Here is a 24,957-nt window from a genome sequence, read left to right as displayed (position 1 = left end):
GGAGGCTGGGTGCAGTTAGCCTTTGCAGAACAATTTGTGCTCAGCTTTGGAAGGTCTCCTTAATACCAGTATCTAAGTACTCAGCAAACCCTCCTACATGATGCTGTAGTATCTTCAATTACCTTTTAAAGAAATAAGAAAATAATTTGCCATGGGGCTCTTCTGTTTACAGTCACTAAATCATTAGATGTTTCTTTCCCTTTCCTCTTCCTCCTCCTTTTCCCTCCGTATTGCACCCTTATAAACACATAGTGCTGAGTATCTGGCTTTGCCCTTCAGGAAGCAAACTTGTTTCAGGGGCAGTTAAGGAAGTTCCTTGGAAGGTACAACCAGCTGAAGATATGTAAGCCACCAACCAATGGTCCAAGGCATTGTACAAATTACTAAAACAGAGACCCATGTCTCAATTGCTAATATAAATATTTAAATGCACTACCAGTTTTGTTTAGTCTGCCTACTAATTTTTTCTTTTTATCCTCAATGTCTGTGTCAGGCTGGGGTGGATATTTTGGAACCAGAGAAAATTTTCTCCTTGTAGCTGTAAGATCATTCTGTATTATAAAGCTGGCCAGTTTGGCTCAATGAGCCATCTGCGTTGACAGGCTGTTGTGATAATATTTACGTGAAGCAAGTAGGATTTGTTTTATGTATGACTGAATCTGGGCTGCCAACATGTCCAATGCCCCCAGCATGCCGCTGTCCACTGGACACTAGTATAGATGTCCAGCTGGAGATCTTGTCTGTTGGTGATGGCTTGGGTCACCTTGAGACATGATGTGGGTAGTGCCTTTGCTGTGAAAATTAGCAGGTGATGAGGCATGGCATGAGCACGCTGCTGGAGGTTAGATTGCCAGCTCCCTTCTGAAGGACCAGGGTCACCTCAGTTTGAAGAAGACAGATTTAATTATCCCCCTTTCAGAGCCAAGAATGAACTGACATCATTTCCTATGCCACCTTGGTTTTCCTTCAGGGGGTCCATCATCACGGCTAACGAGACCCAAGTCTACTTAAATTGTGATGTTAACAAAATCGCAGCCTGGGCTGGAACAGCCTCGGGCACAGAGGCTGGCTGAGTCACCCAGATGCCACAACCTGTCACAGAGAATTCGCGGTTTGGATTCATTTCAAGGCAGACTCTCGCACAGTAGCCCCAACCCATTTTGTGGTCCAGCAAGGTCAAGCAGGATGTGCCCTCTCCTAGGACAGCAGGGGCAAGGCCACCATTTTGGATTACCCAGGGGAATATAACTGTGGCTCATGCTCAAGGTTCAGTTCTCCAAACCTGCTGCCCAGGTTTGCCCACAGTGTTCTCAGTGCCCATTTGCATGCATGATGTTTATATTTCAATTTCAAAAGCAGAAATAGTTATTAGACCTTGAATATTGGAATTCCCAAGGCTGCAGTGGCATAAAAAAGGAACAAAAGAGTAGCTTCCTAAAGAACATTTTGGGATTGTTTTCTATTTGTTTCCTGTATTTTAGTAGGATGAGTGTGTAAGTTAGTGTGTTTTGTAACAGGACTCTTACTCTGAATGTTTTTTTAATAAATTGAATAATTGAAGAAAAACAGAGTGAAAACATCCTCTCTTATTTATACTATGCAAAAATATCATGAAATCTGAGAAAGTAGTAAAGACTAAAGAAACACAGAGCATCTGCAAGCTAAGGTATAAGAAGCAGCAGCCTGAACAACTTGGGCTTAGAGTAAGATATGGTGCAAAAGTTGTTTTCTTCTTCTCCTACTTTTTTACGGTGAGAACAATCACTCACTGGAACAACCTCTCCAGGGACATGGTAGAGTTCCCACCACTGGAAGTTTTCAAGATGCAATTGGACAAGGTGCTAGATAGTCTCATCTAGGCTCCCTTTCCCATGAAAGGTTGGAACAGATGATCTTTTGAGGTCCCTTCCAACTGGGCTGTTCTGTGATTGTGACCCTTGCCTTTGTCAGGGAAATTCTTTTTGTGTTGTTGGTAATACAGTGCCCATTTCTGAAGGTATCTTCTGTAATTAAGGGGATCTGGGGTTGGATTCCTGCTTCCACCCTAGTTTATGCGTTTTATCCCATGATTCATCAGTTATATCCTGGTGGTCTAAGAAAACAAGACACAGCTTTACGGAGAGGTTCTCAACCCATATTTCAAGCTTCAAAGATCACTTCTTTGTCTTCGGACTGAAAAAGCTTGTGTGCCTAGATGGTATTGCCATTTTTTCCCCAAGATACTGGTTGGACTAACAGAGGGCCATGCCTTTTCTTATGAACTTCACCCAACTTCAACCAAAAAGTCATAGCAGCCTTTGAAGCAGGACTCAGATTCTCCCTTCCCAGGTGCCAGTTTGTCATTTGGCGAGAGCATTAGGCTCCCTCTTGCTTAATCCTCCTCTCTGAATGAGCTTCAGCAGGAGAAGCAGAGATCTGCCTTACCCCAACCCAACCTGAGCTTTAGTGGTTAGAGCAGTCCGGAAAACTGACGTGTGAGGGTGTGAGCTCCGTCAGCTTCCCTTGCCAAGCGAGAGCTGACAGTGGTCCATGTACAACAGCAGGGAAACCACATCGCTGTGTTTTTGGATGCTTTCCTTGATCCAAAGAGCAGCACTGCCTGTAGGTAGCTATATGGGGAGAAGGCTGAGTGGTTGGGCTTTTTTTAGCTTTGGATAAAGGAATTCAGGTTAAAAGTATTTCTGATAGTTCTGTTAAAAAATGGTGTTTAAAAAAAAATGTTTTTCACCATTTTTACAGCATAAGTGAGCATTTCCTACCATGTGAGCTTTAGGAGGACTGTAAACAACATTCCAGCCATACTTGTGCTGTGGCTGGATATGGACTTTCTGGAGCCTTTAAATGCTTTTACAGTGTGTGTTTATTTTAATGGGAGGGTGAAATATCTCACTAAAATATCTCATATTCAACTGGGTGGAACCCATAAAACCACAAGCAGTGAAGATTTTTGCATGCCCAATGGGTTTGGGGTGTTTTGTTCTGAAAACTGGCTCATAATGTCCCTCTGATCCGTCCTCTTCCAGCCGTATGTGCAAAGACGACGACTGCAGAGCCAGAAGGATTAGAAGCCAGAATAGTGTTTCACTAGCCAAAAGTATTGTTGGCTATGTTATCTTCACAAAAAAAATAGTCTAATGAGATATTTAGTCAACAGCGTGACTTATGTACTTCTTACGCCAGTGTCAATACTCATTTAGGCTGAAATCCTGGAAACTGAACTCTGTGATACACCAGGAAATGTTGTACTCTTCCTTCCCCACCCCTACAGGGAGCCTGTGTTGGTTTAGGGTTTAAAGACACGGTGCTTCATGAGTCAAATGCAGTTGATTTCTTATAGGACTGATTTAGGGTCCTTGTTGAATATGAGACATTGGAATTGATAAGACAGGAGAACTACTTTTTTTTAAATGGGAAACATTTGTGACATCTTAAGATGCTTCTTACTTGTGGTGGCAGAAAAGTTTGCTCAACACTCAGGTGGGCACCTGACAGGGATCTCTGGTTTTTCAATTTCTGAGGTGTGCTGAGACCTTTTTCTGACCTTCTCCATGAGGAAGCAAGTATGTTTTCAGAGCTTGATGGGTACCAAGATGTGTTAGTGATGTAATTTAGATACCCGTGCTGACCTAAAAGGCATCTTATGTGACTTTGGGGTCACTGAGATGAGAGGCAAGTGCCACCAGAGCTAGAGCTGTGGGTGGCTGTCCATAGCATGTTCTGTCAATAGGAGGCAGCCCCATTGTTTCCTGTAATTTCGAATTCCAGTGGAAACCCAAGCCTTGGGTTGAAAACACCTTAAAATTGAACACAGTGTTCCCTTTTTATTATTTTATATCTAGAGACTTATGTGCATGTGTCATTGCTTTGTGCCAACATAAGCCTCAAACCTGCTCTCAGTAGTGCTGGCTTGTCGAGTCTGTGACATAGCAGATATTGTAATTAGTTTTATTTTAAAAAGAAATGTGTGCTAAGTACGTGTAAATACAAAGTTTCTGTCTGGCAGGCTCTTCTGTCTGTAGCTACAAGAATCGGGTTATGTTGATACTGTCACTCTTGTTAAAAAAACAAAACCCCTTGTCCCATTGCAAGCATATTTTGCTCACTGCATCATAAAGTTTTTGTAGTATAGGTGGGGATAGTAGGAGGGGAAGACAATGCCGAGATACTAAGTTCCAGGAGACTAGTTATACCTGTTGAGTATAATTCAGTGATCAAAACACCAAACAATAAACATGAAAAACACATGAATCAACAGATTGAATGCTTATTCTTAATGTTAATTATATGTGTGTCCACATAATCTGACAAATGTAGTGTATGATATTATGAGGTATAGCACTGCAATGCTTTAAGAATTTCTTTGTTCTTGCACTTGTTATTTTAGTCACAGATAACTTGATTTTAGCAGCATTTACATTTTTTGAGGCTTTGTATATATATGCTGTGATTTTCCTTAGGCTCATTTTCCAGTTAAGGTTCTAAATGAGGAATATATTCTGTGATCCTGCTGCAGTCTGCTGTAAAAGCGGTTACGTTATTATTTTATTAGTATAAGGCAAAATCAGTGATCCAGATTGCCTGCAGAGTACCAGTGCTGTTCTTTGAGTGGTCTTGGGTGGACCTGAAAACCAGATATGAAGCTGACAGCTGTTGATGGCAAGCGTTATGTTACTTTCCAAATACCCAACTGACACACATTGCATGTGATTGCTCCCTCGTGCGTGCCATTTGTAGATAAAAGAATATGAGTATTGATAAGTACCCAAGTTTTCCACGAAGAAACCTCTTAGGGGTCTTTCTAAGTTATGTTTTCTCACTTTCTCTTGAAACAATGTTCCAGTTTTACTCTTTTTAAAGAGTGGGTAAGGCTGAAGCTTTCAAGTATGTTGTGTAGAAAACAGTGCAATTCTGGAAGGTGATGAAAGCACCTGGTAAGGGACTTTAATATTGCACTTGAACAGGATTAATGGGTTTAAATGATGTTGATCTGTTGAATGCTAAAAACACCAGAAGCCATCAGCAAGGTTAACAGGCTCTCACCAGCTCAAAAATGTTAGTCCCACCTGTTTTATTCTTCCCTCTTATTTTGCTCTGAATCTCCTACCCAGGTACTGATAGGTTCCTTGCTGTCAGTACCTGAGCACCTACCAAGAGTTAGAGATAGTGTGCTACTCCTCTGTTTTCTTTGTTTGTGTCAGCTGGTGTGAGTAGATTGCATGACGTATGTTTAATATTATTAGTTTACTCTTGGGGAGCTTCAGTATTTAATTGAGTAAGTTCAGTACAAATAAATGCTGCTGTTGTTTTGCATCACAAAAGATCACTGTGGTTCTGTACTTCTGGCCAGTAACTTCGCTGTGATGAAAAATGTTTGCTTATAGTAATCTAGGAGCAAATAATGATTAATAGGCTGACTGCAGTCTTTCAGCCCAGTTAATTCCTCATTTTTGTTGCTCAAGGTCTGCTTGTGTTCTACAAGTATTACATTTAAAGGCAGCATTGAAAAGGTAGAAGCTGTAGCAGCAGCCCAAGGGCATGCCTTATGTGAGCAGTGGGAAGACACTGCCGATGTCCTTGTGCGTTCTCAAAGTGTTGGTGGCTTGGGCACAGGTGGGAAGGGGCAACAGAAGGTGAAGCCACAAAGTCAGTTGTGAATATTAGCTTCTCAAAAGTAGTGGTTGTGTTAAGCACAATATTGAAGCTGTGCTAATCCATACAAGAAGCTGGCATTTCCAGTCTGTATGCTGACTTGCCCATCTCAGCTGACTCTAGCAATTTACAACTCCGTTCCCCTATATGTAAGACAGCTGCAATTTGTTGGAATGGTTTAAGACCAGACCTTGAAACAATGCTTGAACCTTGAAGAGAAATCAGTACAGCTGTAGTTTCAAAATCATCAGTGACAGAGTAATAGCCTGGAAGAAGTGTCAGGGGAGGGAGACAACATGGCCTGGACCAACGATTTGTACACAGTCCCAACAACAACTGGGATCATTGCACAATAATCCCAGTCATGATTTTTGCCCACAATTGCAGGCAACTAGTATTGTTTACCTATTTCTTCCAATTCCCTGTTCCCATGATAGAGCTTAATGGGCCTTCTAAAAGATTTCATAATAGAAGTTGATGATGGTGGTTGAAATACAACTTTTTGTTTTTTAAAGAGAAGGGAAAAAAAGCTTAAACATGACCACATGTTACATGACACTTTAGTAGCATGTACATGAAGTTGAAACTCTGCAATTTATTTAAGAATAAAAATGTGTTCCAAGTTCTTTCAACTCTCCTGAAAACTAGTAGGAAATCTGGAAATTCCTCCCTTCCCTCAGCATGAGCAGTCAAATTTAAAATGGGGATTTGGTTTCCATTGAATGCTTGTTCAATTTGTGTCTGGCACTGGCTGTCTGTCCATCAGTAGTTCTGGGAACTGTGGGGACTGGCCTCTGAACTGCAATTCCATTCTCCACCAATTGAAAGTACTTTCAAGGCCCTGTACCAAAATCAGTAGCCATGCTAGCTCCTCCTTCTCAGCCACCAAATCACAGAAATGGGAGTATGTCACTGTAGGTGATGACTAGCATAGTAATTATAAAGAATGCTCTCTCTATATATTTTCCTCCTATGCTTAGTAAATCTTTTTGGTTTTAATCTGTGGGAACTCTAAGCCCTTCTTCTAGTGGTGCACCCAAATTCATACAGAGTAACTGACGTGGAAGTGTAAGTATACAGATACTCCTGCACACGTTCCTTATATAATAAACAAATATATTTTGTTTGACAGCATCATAGTGCAAAAGCACTGTAAAAATGACAGCCTTTCCCTGGGGTCAGATCTTTAGAGATAGGACAGAGCACAACTTTAGGCTTTGCTAGTAAGGTAGTTCCAGACTTTGTTGAATTACAACAGCTTCATTAAAATAAAAAGCATGAAAAAACCTTAGGAAACCATAACAGGGATATGCAGAAATTAAACTGAAAAAAAAATAGATATTTGAGAGTTTTTTCCTATCTTGTGGGAAAGTATTTAAGCTAAATAACTTTAGCTTAAAGAAATAAATGTTATAAGGACCTTTATAAATATTTATAGAGTAGTAATGCAGAAATATAGAATGATTAAATCTACTACGTGTTTATACTTTAGCAAAGGCCTCTAGCTGACAATAGAGAGCAAATAACATGAGACAATCTCTCTGACAGCTAGACAGAGAAGCCATTTGCCTCATCTGAATGTCTATCGTATGTTGACATGGAGAAGAGCAGTGTGTATGGAAGCAGAGGACAGAATCGCTCATCCTCAACCCCTTGGAGGCAGCGGGGATCAAGCCGCCAGCCGTGCCTCCCTCCCAGCCAGTCCTGATGCCCCAGGTGCCAGGGAGCTGTCTCTAAAACGCTTTTGTTTATCAGGTTATGGAAGTGAAAGAGTAATAGTAACTGGGACAATTTCCCACTTAAGTTAGATAGAAAATGAGCATTCCCCCCCCCCCCAAACAAGATGGCAAGCCCCTGACACTGGAAGATCATCAGGGAGAGGATACTCAAGTGCATCAATGCCAGGGTACAGAGTGCACAGAACAGCAGTGGTGAGTGTCTAGAAATGTTGCTGGCATTATAAAATTCAAGTGCAGGTGCAGAGAACAGCCTGTTTCTAGTTGCATGTTTAGACAAGGTCTTTGCAGCCTGACTTTCAGCAAGTGTTGGTTGGACTGTTACCCAGGATTTTAAGCTTTGCTTTTTACATGGTTCATCCCCTTCTTTAGGAACATTGAAGAAAGTTTAATGTAGGCAGGACATTCCTAGCCACAGCTGGTGATTACAGTAGCTTGAGGAATGCTCTGGACATGACACAATCCTTTACAAAAAGCAGAAAAGGCAAATGCATTTAAAAAAAATCAGGTACTTATTTATGAAGCTTTTTTCATATGCAGCATTCATGCAGTGGTTAATCCCTGCAAGAACCCAGAATTACCAAGGAAAAAGCATTGCTGTTAAGCACTCAGTTCCAGGATTGATTTTCATATATAGCAAAAAAGAGGGATTTTGCACATAGGACCAGGACTCACAGAAGCCAGATTTCCAAGCAAGGATGATACAACATCGTTTGGCGTAAAGAGCAGCAGGGTATCAGTCACCTTCGCTGCTGAAGACGTTGATGTCTCTGGCGTCTTAAGCGTCAGTATGGTTGGTCTGGAAGGGAGATTGCGCATTTGCTGCATTTTAGCTTAGATCTGTAACATAGGATTTGGTTGGAGTTTAGATGCCTCGGTTCTTTTTCAGTTTTGGCTCCAGTTTCTGGTGCACTGTTGGCAAAAGGTCAGAGGGGAGTTGGTGTCATCTCTGTCTGAGAACTGATCAAGTCAGTTCACTCCCTTATGATGGAGTTTCAAAAAGCTTTAGAGTTTAGGCGTTTGGCCTGAAAACCATGTGGTTGTTATTTGGGTTATGTTTGGGCTACAGTCACTGCTGATGCACACACGGTACAAATGGTTCCTGTGGGGCAGAAATTGCCAACACCTTCTTGTAAGTCAAACTCTCCAATTCAAATCCCCCCCGCTTCCTTCCCAGACATAATAGGAGCCTCTCACCAGGGTTGCACAAGTGAGGTTATCAGCACCAGCTTATCCAGGACGCTCCTTGTAGGTCATCTGCAGTTTCTCCATCATCTTTTCCACCAGATCAGTTCAGGGGTACCAGAGCAGTCGGAACAGTTTGTGTGACAGGGTCAGGGTGTGATACACACTGTTGGTACTTCTGATCCTGGCTTGTGTCAAGCCCAAATTACAGAAGGATGAGATTGCTTGCAGTGGCATAGCTGAAACAGACTTGTCTACCCTGATCAGGGTTTAGCTTTGGATCAGCGACAACAGCCCATTATGCAGTGTTTTCTTCTGCTGGGCAATCCTGAGTGCTTTGTATACATTATTCTTAATTGCACTCAGACAATGTGTCCATTGCTGCTGCATAAAAGCAAAACAGCACCAAAATATAAGTGTGCTGGAAGTGAGGTTGGGAAAGCACTGCTGGAAATGGGCAGGGAGAGCTTCTGCTCTGTTTATTTGTGCCAGACCTGGCTCACAAGCACTGTCATTCTCTAGACTCACTTTTTTTTCCTGTGTTTCCTGCCTAGGCAGTCAGGTGTGAGACAGGGAGAAAGAGGGATAGCCTGTAAAGTGACAGAAATAGAAAGCAGGGCATTTTTAAAAGAGCAAATGCATTATAAATATATACTTCTTTTTTTTTTTTTTCCTGTGATATTTTTTCATATAGATCACTAGAAGTGAAGTGAAAAAAACCCATGCAGTTGTCCTTGTTTATGTCTTGCCTTTACGTTTTGCCCAGTGTGAGCCTGCGTAATGGAAATCCTTGAGGTCGACCTCTCTTTCAGGCGCTCCTTTGCTGTGCAAGTCAGGGATGCTGCAAGGAAAATGCATTTCTGTTTTCAAACAACTGTTTTCATTTCAATTTGCAAATGATGTGGAAATGTTTCTGTTGGCCTTGAGTTTGACTGAAGCTTGTTTTTACCAATGGTAGGACCAAGTTAAGGCAGCCACAGAGTTTTGGATCCCCTGGCTCCAGCGCTTGGGATGTGCTGCTCCTGAAGCACAGACCCTCCCTCGCGCGAGGAGCTGGGTGCAGGGCAAGGCTTGCCCTGCAGCTGCTGATGTTGATGCCAGCCAGAATTGCAGACCTGCTTGAAGCTTCAGCAGCCTCCACTGCCCTTTCACTGCCCGGTCGTTAGCTCATACGGCCAGGATTTAGGCCAGCATAGTTCTGCTTCATGAAAGAGGCCATGCAAACAGAAGAAACTATTTTCTGAATTTCCTGTATGCACCTAGTGACACTACTTTAATGGCATGAACTGTACAACACGCATTATTCATGTCTGTTTACCTCTCTCGGTTTTGACCTTCAAATTGTTTCAGCTGCATGGATGTACTCGCTGTCCGGCGCAACTGAGAAGGAACATAAATCTGTAGCTCACCTTGGCCACCAGACAGTGTTGGGTTTGCTTTCTGACTGACCTATGTTAATCAGGTATCCCTCTCTTCCAGCTGTAAATCAGGCAGCTGATTAATAATCACAGTGAGAGAGATAATTAGTACTGGCATGTAGCTGTTTTATGGATCTCTCTTTTCTAGGAGCCAAATCCAACCATATGGAAAGATGTAGCTGAGCCACTATAAATATGATTCCACTTAGACAGTCATCTCTTCTGTTTTCTGTTATCACAGCAGTGTCAGCACAAGGAAAACAATGAAAGTGAAGAGATGCTGTTGCAGATTTTATTACAAGTTTGAGGGCTTGGGACTTTTTTTTCTTCTTCAAGGACACTGTGTTAATCTGAAGAAAGAGGGCTTGATTTGTGTTCATTTAGGCCTGCCACAATTATTTAAGAAATAGCTGTAGTGCTCATACTTGAAGAGCTTTGGTTCTCTTTTAACTATTTCTGGCAGAGTTAGAAAGATATGCCTTGTGCTTTGTATCATGACAACTTGTCTTCTCCAATAAGCCGCATCTTAAACTGTGTCAGCCCTCTCTATGTTCAAAGTAACTGTCTTCTGTTCATTGCTGTTGGATTGATGCTGTTAGCTGGGTGTCTGCAGTGCAGCCAGCAGCAGCGAGTGAGGATTTCCACAGAAAGTGAAGGCTTTAGCAGGGAAGTGCAGATGGGCACCAGGCAGCAGTTGAATCCATGTAGCTGGGAAACCTTGGGCAGAGCCACTTCTGATCTTCACGTTGATCTTCATGCAACCCACCAAAAATAAAAAAAAAGATCTGCGTTTGAGGACCCATTCACAAGGCTCTAATATCAGCTGCTGAAACTTTACTGGCACAGTGAAAACAGAGGCAAATAAAATAAAATGTGGAGCAGGAATATCTCTTATCATGTTCCGAATCTTTACAGGATCTCTGTAAGGCAGAGGTTGTCTTTTGAGAACAGCAAACAATTCACCCTGAAGCCATTTCTTTATGTTCATTTCATTGTGTTGGCTTTTTAGACTATTGTTTAGCTATTTTGTTGAGCATTCATAGGCTGGATTAGTAAATGTGACCTTACTGTGAGTGGGAGAGGTCAAGGACAGATTCCCAAAATGCTGTGTTGGAGAAGTTTAGGTAGGCTGCAAGAGGGGAAGGCCTTTGTGTTTCTGCTTCCTATGAAATACAAAGGAGAGCATCCTGCCATGGTGTGGGATGCTGGGCAGGGTGTGGAAGTCACCCCTTTTTTCGGGAAGGAATAAGAAAATGCCTGCTGCAGTGAAGGCAGGAGAGCTCTTCCTTTCTGTTTTACTCTATTATTGTTGCAGTCTTGTCTTGGAATAGGTGCCCCAAATAGCTCTTTGTTGGTCTTTTGAAATAGTTGACTAACCTTCTCTTCCATAGGAGTATGTTCTTTTGAGATGCCTCATTTTGCCTGTGAAAGGTTTCAGAAATAAGTTCTGCCACAGCCATTCCCATCCACACCTTAAAGCATATACAAAGCCCTTACCTAGTTGCAGCAATATGATACAGTTTGGGTTGGGTTTTTTTCCCCCTCTTTAAGACAAAAGTTGTCAGAAGCGGTATGAGGTAAATGATGGTAAATCATAATTTCATGCTAAAAAAAGGTTTTAATTCAATTCTCTCTCATAAAAAGCCAATACCATAAGAGAAATTAAACTACTGCTCCAAAGCTGATATAGAGAGCTCTGTGACTCGGCTGCATCTCATCTTTCTGTCCCAGGAACTGCTTTCATAAATCATTTCTCTTCCAAGGCTTCTGTTCAGTGTACTACTTCTTTTCTGATGCTTAACCCACTAGCGTTGTGTACTGTATGCATTATGCATTGCCTTTTGTGCATGCCATATATTACAAAGAGCTTTCTATCCCTAAGGGTTTCGGCAGCTATTTCTGTGAGTTCGTCCTACAGGGCACTTTTATGAAAGTCATCAGTTAGCCTTTGCTATGAAGAAAGAGATAACAGTAACTGAAAGTAGGCCAAGCTCATTAGATTATGATTAAAAGGCAGATTTTCTTTTTAATGCAGTGAATGAGGTTCTAGTGGGTGGGCACTGGGCAGAAGAGGTGCTGGAGAAAAGTCACAGGTGCTGTGTTCTTGGGCCACTCTGTCTCTTTAGTTATTTTATAGCTGTAATTAAATACTGACTCATGAAGAGCATAGTGACCTTTAATTTCATTCAAGTGACTTTAACAAATCTTAAGAAAGAAATGCCATGTGTGGTCCTGCCTTTGCTGTCTAGAATGAATCTAGAGCAGATAGTTGGGAGCACAAGTAAGTTGTTTCAAAGCAGGCTTATAATCTGCCTCTTACAATGCTGTATCTTCAGCTCTTCTGGGAACATGCATGGCTCCACCAGAAACGGAGGATTTTGTCACTGTGGAGGTCGAGTTAGGATTTGGATTTTCCTCTGGAATTATTTTAGAACCCGCCTTTAGCTCCCCAAAGAGGTGAAGTCCCAGGTTGGCCCAAGGACCTTGGTCTGAGGACCTGCACTCAGCCATTTGGTGGGAGCTCTGCACTCCCTCCTTGGCTCTGGCAGGGCTGCAGGGCCAGTGGGACCCCCCCGCCTCCTGCACCTCTTCCTCTGTCAAGGCAGTGACGCCTCTATTTTAGTGTCTCAACTGAGCTGGAATAGCAGAGCTGGAAACTTCGCCTCCATGGCTGAATTTGAAAACAATTCATTAGGTGCAGTTCAAGTAGTAAATGGTCTGTATGGGCACTGCGTGGGGACTTGATTCCCGCAGACCCTGGGGGGTTCAACTCCCAGCTGCAGCCCTCCCTTCATTGATTGCATTGGCTTCTACCCAAAGGGCAGACCCTGCCTCCTGCATGAAAGACTACAGTGCTGTGCTCCCCGTGAGACCACCTTGGTGACAGGAAGGTTTTTCAGGGTGAAGGGCTAGGTGAGGCGCCTTTTATTTCACCAGCAGACCTGGAGAAGCTGTCAGGCCTCACCCTGCCCTCCTTCATTGACCAGAGGCAAGGGGGAAATTACAGACTGTAGCCTCTGGCTTCATTAGCCACCTGCTATTCCTGTCCTCTTGCATCCGCAGTAACTATTTATACACATGAGACTACACACAAGGCTGCAGCTCTCTGTTTTTTCTTGACCAGCAGTAGTCTCTCTCCGTAAGGTGGTAACTCAGCTACTTTGTAGGACAGTTTTCCTTCTTTTTCTGTGTAACATGATGGGACTGGCATTTTTCCCTCTTGCTAACCACCCATATTTCATCAGCCACCATGACTGTCATAGTTTGTACTCCAAGTGATTCCTTGGCACCAGATAACTTCTATGAGTACCCACCATTTAAATACAAATTGTTATCATGTCTCTCTTTCCCTCCCTTCTCCTTAGATGTAAAGGAGCATCCCACTATGGCCTTACCAAGGAACGGAAGAGGCGTTCCCAAGACTGCTCTCCAGACCATGGCTCCAGTTTAGCAGTAGCTGCCCTGGGCCCCGAGCTCTCCTCAGCTGCAGCCATTGCCTTAATGACAGACGAGCCGGGGCTGGTGAACCCGGCCTTCAGCCCCACCTCGGAGGACAGCCAGTTGGGCAGCAGCCCCGGAGACCTGCATCGCGGCAACCGAAACAGAAGTAAGAACTAAAAGTGATGGTTTCAGAGCCTGGTGGCCTCTGACAGCATTTGTTTTCTGTGAAACATATGTTGTTGGAGGCTTTAACAAAAAAAAAAAAAGGACTATGAAAGCTTTAATTTTACATGGTTTATCAAATTGCACACTCAGTGACCCAATAGATTTGAGGTGAAAACCAAATTTGCTTGGCCAAGGGCAGCATCAAGCTGAAGACAGACCAGCTGCACACATGTAAACCACAGGTATTAAGAAAGATTATTTAGGCAAGTCAGCTCAGCTGGAAGAGCAAATGGCATGTGTAGTGTGCTGGGGAGCTGGGGTAGCTGTGTGGTGGCTTCACCAAAACATGGTGGCCCAAGTAACCTGCATAGACCATGCCATGGGCAACTACCCAGAAGCCTGTTGGGAACTGTGATTGGCAGTTGACAAGTATTTGCAGGAAAACAAACCTGAAGAAGTGCCTTGGGAGCTTGGGGGATGTTTGCTAGCCTCCCAGGGAGGTGCAGCTCAGAGGAGCTGGTCCTGCTGAAATAACCATAGTCAGGGACAAGTTGCACCAGGAAACCTTGCCTTGATCCTTCACCCTGTGAAACTTCACCTGGCTCTGATGAATGTCATATCTGAAAAATGTGGCCTGGCCAAAGGCAGACTCGGAAGTGTTAACAGTGAGTTCAAAGCTTTTCTTTGAGGACTCCGAAGCCAAAATGAATAGCCCACCTTGTGTTGCACCAGCTGTGTGTTGGGAGAACAGATGAAGGGCTGAAGAAAGACTAGAAAATGAGCAGTGCTATCCTCTTGTCTGCATGGGGCTAGAGAGGTGAGGAAAGGGAGGGGGTAAGAAGAGAACACCAGAATGAAATTAAATCCCACCAGTTTTATTGAGTTTAGAGGCCACAGTCTGGTTTGAGGGAATGTTGTATATTAGATTACAATGTTTGGCTAGCACGCAGAGCTCGAAGAGAGAGAACAGCCACAGCCACGAAGATATGTTCAGCAGGATGGAAAAGAGTGACATGTTTTGAAAGTATTATGACTTTTTTTTTTAATTGCCTTACCCAGGTTAGAAGATGTGACTTAGTTGGTCCCTCCCACCTGATAATCTTTGAATTTTTGACATGAAATTGTTGGCTGTTGTTGGTGGCTTTGAAAGCATTGCAGGGTTTTGAGGCAGTAGTGTGGGGTTTTTTTCAAGAAGAGTTTTTAACAACAACTTCCAGGTTTGGGTTGTTTGGGTTTTTTTCAAACTTATATAACTTGAGAAGGGCAGTGCTGCTTTCTTTTCTATGCATTTTTCACAGGAGTGCTGCTGCTTCTGCCTTGACTGAGGATTATTCTCTCCCAGGCTACCACACTCACAGGAAATTTCTGTGTGTTGCTGGCAAAACAGACAGGGAAGGTGGCAATTCCAGGGTGTGGGAGAGAGGTAGGATAATTGTACCCAGATTCAGGTGGGTGCAACCTTGGAGTAACAGCTGGAGTCAGGTGCAAAGGTGAAGTGCAGGCAGCCTTGCTGTTGATGTTATGCCCTGTCGTATGCCGACAGCTGCAGAAAAGGTGTGGTTCTAGCCCAGAACTGCTGAACTGTATTCATTTGGTTTTTTCCTGTTGTTGCAGCTCGACACTTTGAACGCTCCACTATAAGAAGCAGATCTTTTAAAAAAATAAACAAGGCATTCAGTGTTCTTCGAAGGACAAAAAGTGGAAGCGCCGTTTCCAACCAGGCTGACCGGGAAAGAGAAACTGTTGGAAACTCTGCTGCTGGAGAGGAAGGTAATGCTTTACCCTCCTTGTGTTATCACTTAAAATGGGATAGGGGACCCTATCCATGTGGGAACTGGATGTCCACGTCTTTCATGTATGTAGTGGGCTGTGTGTGATTAAAAAGCCAGAAAACTCAATCTTTCCTTATTTTCGTCTTTAAAAAGTTGTTAGTGAGTGGCAGGCAAGAATGTTGCTGGGGTGTGTGGGACCTCACGTAGTGGTAACAGCCTGCGTGCTACAGCCAGGCCAGTATCTAGCACACGGGATGTGGGATCTGGGCATCTGGGATCTATTACTGCAGCTGTCATCGATTTGCTCTATCATTTTGTTCAAGAGGTTTCATCAGCATGTGTCTGTCCCTGTAAAGCAAACGGATCACAGTGATCATACATTATAGGAAATTCATGAGTTTTGGCTAACGTTTATGAAGCACTGGAAATTCCCTGTGGGAGGATGGTATGAAAGTGCAAAGTACTGTAATTATTCCAGCACTTCTGTGGGTTCCTTGGTGACAGACTTGTATTACCTCAGCCAGGCAGGTGATGAGGTAAGAGTGCTCTGCTCTTAAACAGCAGGGAGAGGCAAGTTTGTCTGACGTATGTCAAGAATGAGGGGTCTGGCAGGCAGTAACACTTAACATTTGGCATTCTCAAAGCAATAAGCAAATGTTACTAATTGCTTTGGACCGTAATTACGAAGTCAACATTAGCATTCATGCATCAAGAGGAAGTGATGATAGAGTGGGAATCATTGTCTTAATCAAGGTCTTCACTGAGCTTATTATTCCTTTGCTTGACGCCTCAGCACCTCACGTGTCTTCCCAGATCAAATGTCCAGGGTAAGGGCTTTAAGAAGACAGAATATCCAACTTCCCTTTGCTCTGTATTTCAAGCTGTCATTGAAACCCTCACAAAATAAGTACAAAAGGCTGCCAAATGCTGTGTTTAAGCATCATTATTCTTTAAGTGGTGAATTGGAGAATAGTGTTCAATATTTCTTCTGCTCTATTTGCTTATTCCTTCAGGAGAGTTTCACCACGTTTCTGTGTTCTTGGTACTTACTCTCCTAGTCCACAGACTTGCTGATGTAGCCAAAATAAAACCTGATAATTCAAAACTGTGAACCTTTTCCATAAAAATAATGTGAATCTGCTCCTTGGTCTGGAAACATCATTAATACCTTCACTGTCCTAAATATTTTATTATTTTTCCCCAAGTAAAATTTTGCAAATAAGTTGTCTACAGCTCTCTGAGCAGACAGACACCGTTTCTCATTCCCTAGCAACTGTTCAATTCATTGTAAGCAAAAGCTTGCCCTTCTTCAGCTGGAGTGAAATTCTGCATGTCTCAAGTTCATACTTTTCAAAAGACACCTCTTCAGGATGGGGCATAGACATTTTTATGATTACTTTCTACCTAGGCTTATAGCTGACATTCACATTTGTTCCACTGAAAGCTTCGTTTCATGTCCAGAGTGTGTGGGTGATATGGATGGCAACAGTACCTACCCAGCAACCCAGTGCAGTCCAGATGTTAACAGAAGGAAGTTTGTGAAGATGACACTGGCCTTTACATTTCCAGCAGAATGAAAAGAGCTGTTGTCTCCTTTTTAAGGGACGTATAATGGGGCACTGAAGTGGCAATCACTCCAGGGCCCCATTGACAGTGTCAAGATTGTCCTTCTCTCCTTGACTCTGCTTGTGGTTTCATTCCTCTGCACCAAGCATGCCTGTAAACTTGCAAATATATTCTACAGCACTGGAAAAACCAGGTAGGCGTGTAATTACTTAATGAGCTGTTATTCTTACGTATGAGATCACAGAAGCTGGGTACCTAAATTACTGTATTAATTACATTTGCAAAGAATGCACTTTGATTACACAGTTCTGGAATTTGGTCTCTAAAAAAATGCAAGCAAGTAACTTGCAGCGATACAAATACAACTTTAACAAAGACCTCTACTCAGTCCTTTGCAACAGGTGCTCTGTATAATGGCATCTCAGAGGGTCTCCCTGTTTCTTCTTGTTGGAGGAGGAAATGAATATACTTCTTTCTGTTGCAGTTATCATCATCCTGCCAGCTGGAGGCTTGTTTTCTTCTCCAATTCTGTGTGTTTTCTTCTTTTATTTATTTTTTTAAATCCGTAGCTGTTCTGAGCAGTCTGCAGTTGGACTCTTGGTTAGACTTGGTTGCACTTTTGGTTAGAGTTGCTGGTCAAACTTTAGGGATAGCTACAGTATGGCCTGCCCTGTGCTTGCCAAAGGTCCAGCCCAAAGTCATTGGAAAAAGGCAGCCCCACGTGTCTGTCTCCCCATTGCCACTCTACTGGCAATGGAGGCGCTCCTGTGGGCGGTGGTTCCTGGCTTTGGAGGTCCCCACACCTGGTGTGAAAGCTGCTGCTGCCTCGCCCCAAGTTTCACAAGTTCATGTCTGGGACCACCTGAGAGCACACCTCAGCCATGCCTCATTGCTCCAGGAGATTGGACAGCACTTCACCACCTCTCTGGTGTCTCCTTTCCTCACCAGGCTTAGTCAGTGCGTGAGAAGAATAACACTGAGACTGTGTCAGCCTCACAGTGGGCACAGAGTGAAGTAACCCTTTCTTGCTGATAACCTCTTGTTGATAAAGGACCTGTCAGATCATCTGGCAAAGTTCAATGTATTATAGTCCATTTGTCCCCAGTTTTCAGAATTCCCTCGTCTTAGTTCAGATGTCTCTGTTTAATCTGTGCTTTGCCCGTATTTTCATCAAAGGAGCTCTGAGAACAAAAACCATAGTGTGTACCTATGTATTGGCCCTCAGCATCAGCAGCACTGATGTCAAATGAACTATTTGCCCACTGCAGAGTGTGTAGGTGCCTTTAATCTGAATCTGATATATCTGTTGGGCCAATGCTCAGTTGCGATATGACTGTGAGGGTGCCAGACAAAATAATCATTCCTGATACGGGGGAAAAAATATTCGGGTAACCATGATTCTGCTTAACTTGAAGCTGAATGCAGTACTGGTTTTGGAAAACTCCTTTGCTACCCAAGGACACTGAAAAATATGATGTATAACGGCAAATGTGTTTGTGCTATACTTACAGCAGAGAAATAGTTACAGTCTAATGCTATCTTATAAGATACCTGGAGCTGGTAGCAGTCCTGCACTGTGAAGATTACTTTATGGTTTCCATTTGCAACCTGTGGTTTGATTTGCTTAAACAATGTCATAAGTGGCCATTTTGGATTTTAATGGTTCAGACTTTCTTTGTTCCTCTGTTTAAATGTTTTGGTGACATTTCCAGCAGAGAACTGTTCATTGTCCAAACTGAAGAAAATGTTAGAAATGAATGAAAAGTGCAAACACTGATGAGAAAATGTTTGGGGCAAGGAGTCATTAAGGTTTTCTCATTTTTAATAATTTGGTCATTGGTAAATAACCCATGCAAAGAAGTATTTGTCTGTAGTGCAGCACCCAAGCTTGTGATATCCTCCTGAGACTAATCTCATTAATAACACTTACAGCTACAAATAGCTTTCCAGGTCTGAAGTAGAAGTTAGGAGATCTTCAAAGAGATGGTTTCATTCTGAGATGTGAGGGAAGGTGTCATGGACATCCTTCTGGCACTGATGCATTTAAGATGTAATATCTTCTGACTGGATCTACTGGTGTAAATGACCTTGACAATCTACTTAAAAGATAAAATATCTCTGAGCAAAGAGTGGTCCAGCTTTGCTATGCTTATTTGTATCACTGTACTCTTAGTTTGGCTTCACACCTCTTAAATTCACTTCCAAGAAAAACTATATATACATACTCTTTACTCAAACTGATCTAGAAATACAAGTCATAAACCAGCTAATGCTTTAGGAGGAAAGAATTTGGGAATGCAATTGCAAAAACCCTATACAATTTTTACTGTAAAAGGGAGCCACGCTGCTGGTTTTCAAAAACGTTCATCAGTTCCATTTTGCAGTCAAGCCATTGTAAAATAAATTGAATTTATGATTGCTTGAGGATGTCAAATGTTGTTCAAAGTCAAACTCATTATTCTTAGTCTCATGGTGGGTGCAGTTCTACCATCTGTTATTGCTTTGCAGCACTCAAGACCAAGGCAGGCCCTGGCAGAACCGCAGAACAGACTCTCCTGTTGTATGGGTGTATCTCATTCCTACTGTTCAGTCTGAGCCCTGTTGTATTTTATATATAGACATATATAAAATAGATATTATCAATACGTCAGTTTTGGGGAAAGGTGCATGAAGAAAAAGAAGGTAAGTGAAACACAGATGGCTCTTCGTATCAACCATTTCACAGCATTAAGGCATTAATGCTCTTTATGTGCAGAAAAGAAAGGGGCTTATCCAGCCCCAGGACAAGACAGGGCAGCCCAACTTCTGTCTCAGGAAGGCTGCACCCTGCAGGAATCCCACGCTGTTCCCCAGATTGGATACAGTTGCAGTTCCAATTTCCCCAAACAGCTGTTGGAAATCTTACAGAATTAGTTCAAAGCACTTTGCTGTAGGACGATGAGTCAGGCAACTTCCAGAAGAAAGAGATTGGCTCTGTAGCATTTCCTCCACTGCAGACTGGTAAAATTTGCCTGCTGTTGATGAGATATAGCCACAACCCTTTTGAGACACATTCAACTCTACAACAGTTTCATTTTAGTTCTTTTGGGACTCTTTTGGTGAGAGGAATGTCCAGATGCAAGAAGAGACATTAGAGCTGGCATTGCCTTCTACCTGCCCCCTGCATTGGACCAGCATCCCTGGACAATTAATGGAAGGGATTAAACCAAAATGATGGCAAACTGCTGGGAGAATGAAATGATAAATGAAAATCAGTTGGGACAGAAGAGTTGCAGAACAAAGTCCCACACTAGTGCAAGTGCATGTGACGCTCACAGACACAAGAATTTTCCAACAATAGGTTACACAAGCTTTGTTTAAATTCTGGTGACCAGGTGCTGGGAAGCATGAGTGTGTCTCCCTGCAGATAGCCTTTTTTGGGGGGGTGGGCTGGCTCCTCACATCAGTCAGAACTTCTGATCTAAATAAGGACTTGTAACCTGAGACACAAGTTTTGTTTGCAATGATTACCTTTGATTAATCTGGACTCAAGAGTCATAGCAAACATTACACAGTGCTTTGTCACACTGGATACTGGGAATGAAGGCAGAAGTTATCCTGATGGCAACACTGTCAGAAGGAGCACGGTGTGCACAGAAGTCAGCCAAAACCTGAGCACTGAAGGAACACTATCATTAAGTATTATAAAATGTGAGGATAAAATATTAAGCATACTTAAAATTTTGTATTACAGTCTCATGGCTGCTATACTAACAAGTGCTCGGTGTCCTACATCGTACCAGACAAGTGGCGTTTACTGTGTAAAGCTGGTCTCTCCTATGGTATTTGTTATTGCAATGGAATGTGTGAAAATAATAACAATAAAATTGCTCACTAATATAAGGAAAATATTGCTTGAGGAAAAAGCACACACAATCTTTCTGAATGCAGATGACATTTTATTATATTGACAGATTCAGAATGCTCCATGCAACCCCCGGTGACAAAAACACAACACTCTGTGGGAAAACCTGCAAGAATCACCAAAAACAAGACAGAAAGTTTACTTCTTTCTAGATTCAGCAGCTCTTCGATATTTAAGGATTGGAAATATAAAATGGTAAAGAAAGGTATGCAATACTCCTGGGTTTTCCTGCTCTGGAAAACCTGGTCAAAGAGAATGGAGAATTCTAATTAAGAGTGTAAGGGCTGGAAAATGGGATCTGTGCAAACTGATGTTCCAGCCTCACAACAGGCTGTGTATATGTGAATGGTACAAGCCCTCATCCCAGTTGGAGTCCCTTAGACTGGGCTGCTGAGGCCCCATTCACTGTACGCAACCAGGTGCTGGAGCAGGGTCCACCTCTTCTGGGTATGGTATATGCATTAGAAAAATTCAAGTTGAAGACATTGCTTTCCAGACACGGCATCACCTTGAAATAGGTGTGGTAGGTTTTGATCAAACTGCACACAACGTATACAGACTGTTTGGTGAAAAAGAGATCATGAATTTTCTTATTGAAAAAAATATGTATTTGTGTATTCTGTATATTTAGCTTGTCAGACTTACTGTTAGTTTATCAAAATAGGCATTGGTCTTTCACTTATGACAGTCCAAGATGTTGGTAATACAAACATCCATATATATGTCTGGGATGAAAACAAAAAGCAAGTCTTCCATGAAGAGAGCAGAAATTAAGGGATCATGGAGTTATTTTTGTTGCTTGGCCCATCTGAGGAGAACATGGTGCAATTTATTAATTATATTTGATAAAGAACACGAATCAGATGAAGACAGGAGGTGAGGCAGTACATCCTGTTAACTATGAAAAGAGAAAACTTAGTAACTTGCAGACTGGCAAGAAAAATATCTTGGGAAGATTTGTTTTGTTGTAGACTGCACATTTCAGAAGGAAATTAGGTAGTAAAAATTCCTCTAAAAGAATCTGCATAAAGTCATATTGAAAGTCAGCCAAGTGACACTGCAAGACTTAATAAACCAGTTAAAGCATTGTTCAAGATGCAAAGAAACTTCTTTAAGTTTATACCTTATATAAAGTTATACGTAAGTCTCATATAAGTGCAGAGGCTTGTTCACTGCCATGTTGCTCTGATTTTGCTCTAGGGTAATTACAGACTGAAATAACGTGAGAGTGTCAATAGCTTGTTCAGTCCACAGTTCTCCATGGTCAAGAAATGTAACTGGGTAATTCCTTTAGAAAAGTTTTCAGAATGAGATATGGGAGAATGAGTGTTTGAGTCAAAAAGCACGGTTTGTTAGGACATGCAGTGAATCATCATGCAATGGGAAGTGGAAGTAGTTCTGCTATAAGACTGCTTTGGTAGCCTGCAAAACATACAGAGATATTTATTTATGCTATTTCTGTGCAGAGAAGATCTCTGGGGATCCAGGTTATCATTTGCATTTTTACATATAAATACCCTTATAGCCACACTGAGAGTGTAAAATGTGCATGCTTATTCTGCTGCAGGGATCAGGCCTTTGGTGATTTTTGAGGAGTACTTGTATGGTCTGACTTTAAGCACCCCACTGAGATGCCAGAGTTAATTGCCTCTTTCTGCTTATATAGCGGTTGAGAGAGTTTAGCACCTCCAGAGGTGATTTAGCAGTGAAGCAGGTATCGCTCCCTTTGGGTGCCCATGCATTATAAAGGAAGCCAGAGCAAGTAGATCACCAAATGATGCATTTGGCTTAGAGGCCTGGATTTAGATGGAGTGAATCCACCCTTCAGGCTAGAGACAGTGAACAAGTTACAAGCTGGGCAAATGTTCAGAAAATAGAGGAGCATGGGGAAAATAAAGCACCTTTCGTTCCCGAGACATTAAAGTTGTGCGCAAAACTCGAGTAAACCCCTATTAGCACAGAAACTGCTACTACAAGAGTATAAACTAAATGAATACTTGGATATTAGGTTGATGAAGGCTGTATCGTTATCCAGATAGACTTTTATTGCCTGTCAACTCTGTGTAAAACCACAAAGTCGAAGTCTGTGCTACTGGTAGGTGCTTTTTACAGATGTGGAGGAAGACAGCTTCCCACCCCGAAGAGCATATGATCAAAGAAGTGGTAAGGGATGCAACATGGTGTTTCTTAATATTTTTTTCCTGTTCTTTCCTTCCCCTTGCTCTTTCCCAAAAGGTTCTGGTGCCTTGCTGGTTTGTTGCCTGCTAATTCTGTAGTAGAAAATATTTATTCTCTCAGATACTGCTCTGTTAATTTTTATTTAACATTTTACCTCTATTCAGTACCAGTCACTGTTCTTTCATTTCTAAAATAGGCTATTGAAAAAAATATTAGCACTTAATTTTTCAACTTAAAGGTTTTTCATGTAAGTGCTGGATTGGACCCACACACAAAAAATTCAAAAGCTCTCTCTCCCCTTTTTTGGGGATTCAGAATAATTGAAGGCTGATACACCTGTGCTACAAAACTCACTGGTGCTTTTACTTCAACTTTGCTTACTGTTGAATGTGGATTAAAATTTTTAATTGACCTAGAAGGAAAGAAAGTATTAGTGACATGCTGTGAAAGCAAACATGCCAGTGGAAAAGTAGGGTTTGGAAGAGGATACTCTTATCTAGTGCATTATGGATACAAAAAGGATCTCTGCCCACCATTAGTCCCTCTTCCCTACACTCAGTTTGCCAGGGCCAGCAGAGTTCTTTCCCTCCAGGCACCTTGAGCATACCATGGTTTTAATACAGACACGTCGCAGTAAGTCATTCCTACTTCTTAGAGTTCAAGGAGTGATGAAAAGAGAAGGGTCTGGTAGGGAAACTACTGTGTGCTTTGGGTTGCCCAAGAAATCCTGCCTTTCTGTTAGCTGAAGGTAAAAGAACCCTTCCTTGGATGTCACAAGCCAAGCACCCAGTCCTCACCTATGGCACCAAAAATGGAGGAAAACAGGGCAGTCTGGGATGCTACCAGTGAGACAGGGTGTGCAGCCTACCACAGCGGGGGTGGATGTTTGTCGAGGTGTCCATGCCCATCTGCTCTAGGGCCAGCAAGGAACCGTGGCCTGGTTCAGAGGGGTCTCTGGTGACTAAAAATATATTTTGTTCCCTTAAAATATTAGTACGTGTAACTGTTTTTAAGTACATTTCATCTGTCCCGATTACATCAAAGGTTTAGGACTGTGTTTTGTGGGGAAAAAAGGAAGTTGGAATGTATTAATTAAAAATAGATCCCTTCAAGTCCACTCAGCAAGCATACGTATCCTTTCCTCCCCACTCAGTATAAATCACATCCATGCATAAAACCTAGGTTGAATAACTGGCAGGTACTTGAAGTTGTGGGGTGCATGTTTTAACAAAGCCAAGCTGTGATGTCAAATAAATACCTTACAATGTGCATTTCCAGGTTTTCCCAGGTTGTATCACCTGATTCCAGATGGAGAAATTACCTGCATTAAGATCAACCGTACCGATCCCCAGGAAAACCTGGCCATTAGGATTGTGGGAGGCAGTGAGACTCCTTTGGTTCACATTATTATACAGCATATTTATCGAGATGGGGTAATTGCCAGAGATGGAAGATTGCTGCCTGGAGACATGATACTAAAGGTACAGTACTGTGGAGGTACAAGATAAAAGTATCCCAACAAAGAATAAGATGGTGTAAGTCAATCATGAGATGAGATTTGCAGTGTTCCTTGTTTGCATGGGTAGAATAATGCATGCAGAGACATGCAGTTCCTTTGCATGCTGTGATGATTTCATTCATTTCAACAGGTTTTGAGGCTCACAGATTTGCTTATTTTTCCTGTTCACTACCAGGCCTCTCTGATTTCTGCCCAAACATGGTAGATCCAAAATGCAATGTAGTGCAATATACTGTTGGCATTTCTGACCCAGTGGTGCAAAAGTTTTTTCTGAAAGCAGAGGCTGGGCTTTTTGTCCAGTTTGTTTCTACTGAACTGTGGGCTTAAATCTCAAGTTAGTGAGGTTTCCATTGCCTTACATCCCACTTACACCAGGACAGGTGATAGGGGCCTGATCAGGGTTAAGTTATTTATTTCAGCATCT

The 24,957-nt window shown here is 42.3% G+C and overlaps 1 protein-coding gene across 2 annotated transcripts in view; it reads left to right on the top strand.

Moving 5' to 3' along the window:
• LNX1 (ligand of numb-protein X 1, E3 ubiquitin protein ligase) overlaps positions 1 to 24,957 on the top strand; it is a 68,328-nt gene that overhangs the window by 19,003 nt on the left and 24,368 nt on the right. For both annotated transcript variants that reach the window (XM_010574511.1, XM_010574512.1), the window contains exons 2-4: positions 13,354 to 13,595; positions 15,209 to 15,364; positions 24,293 to 24,495. In XM_010574511.1, the coding sequence (XP_010572813.1) occupies positions 13,354 to 13,595; positions 15,209 to 15,364; positions 24,293 to 24,495 (601 nt within the window). The remainder of the gene's footprint in view (positions 1 to 13,353; positions 13,596 to 15,208; positions 15,365 to 24,292; positions 24,496 to 24,957) is intronic.

The sequence above is a fragment of the Haliaeetus leucocephalus genome, unplaced genomic scaffold (genome assembly GCF_000737465.1).
Source record: "Haliaeetus leucocephalus isolate CR32 unplaced genomic scaffold, Haliaeetus_leucocephalus-4.0 Scaffold439, whole genome shotgun sequence".
In the NCBI taxonomy this organism is placed as follows: domain Eukaryota; kingdom Metazoa; phylum Chordata; class Aves; order Accipitriformes; family Accipitridae; genus Haliaeetus; species Haliaeetus leucocephalus.
The sequence above is the reverse complement of the archived record's forward strand: the minus strand, read 5'-3'. Positions and strand labels throughout refer to the sequence as shown.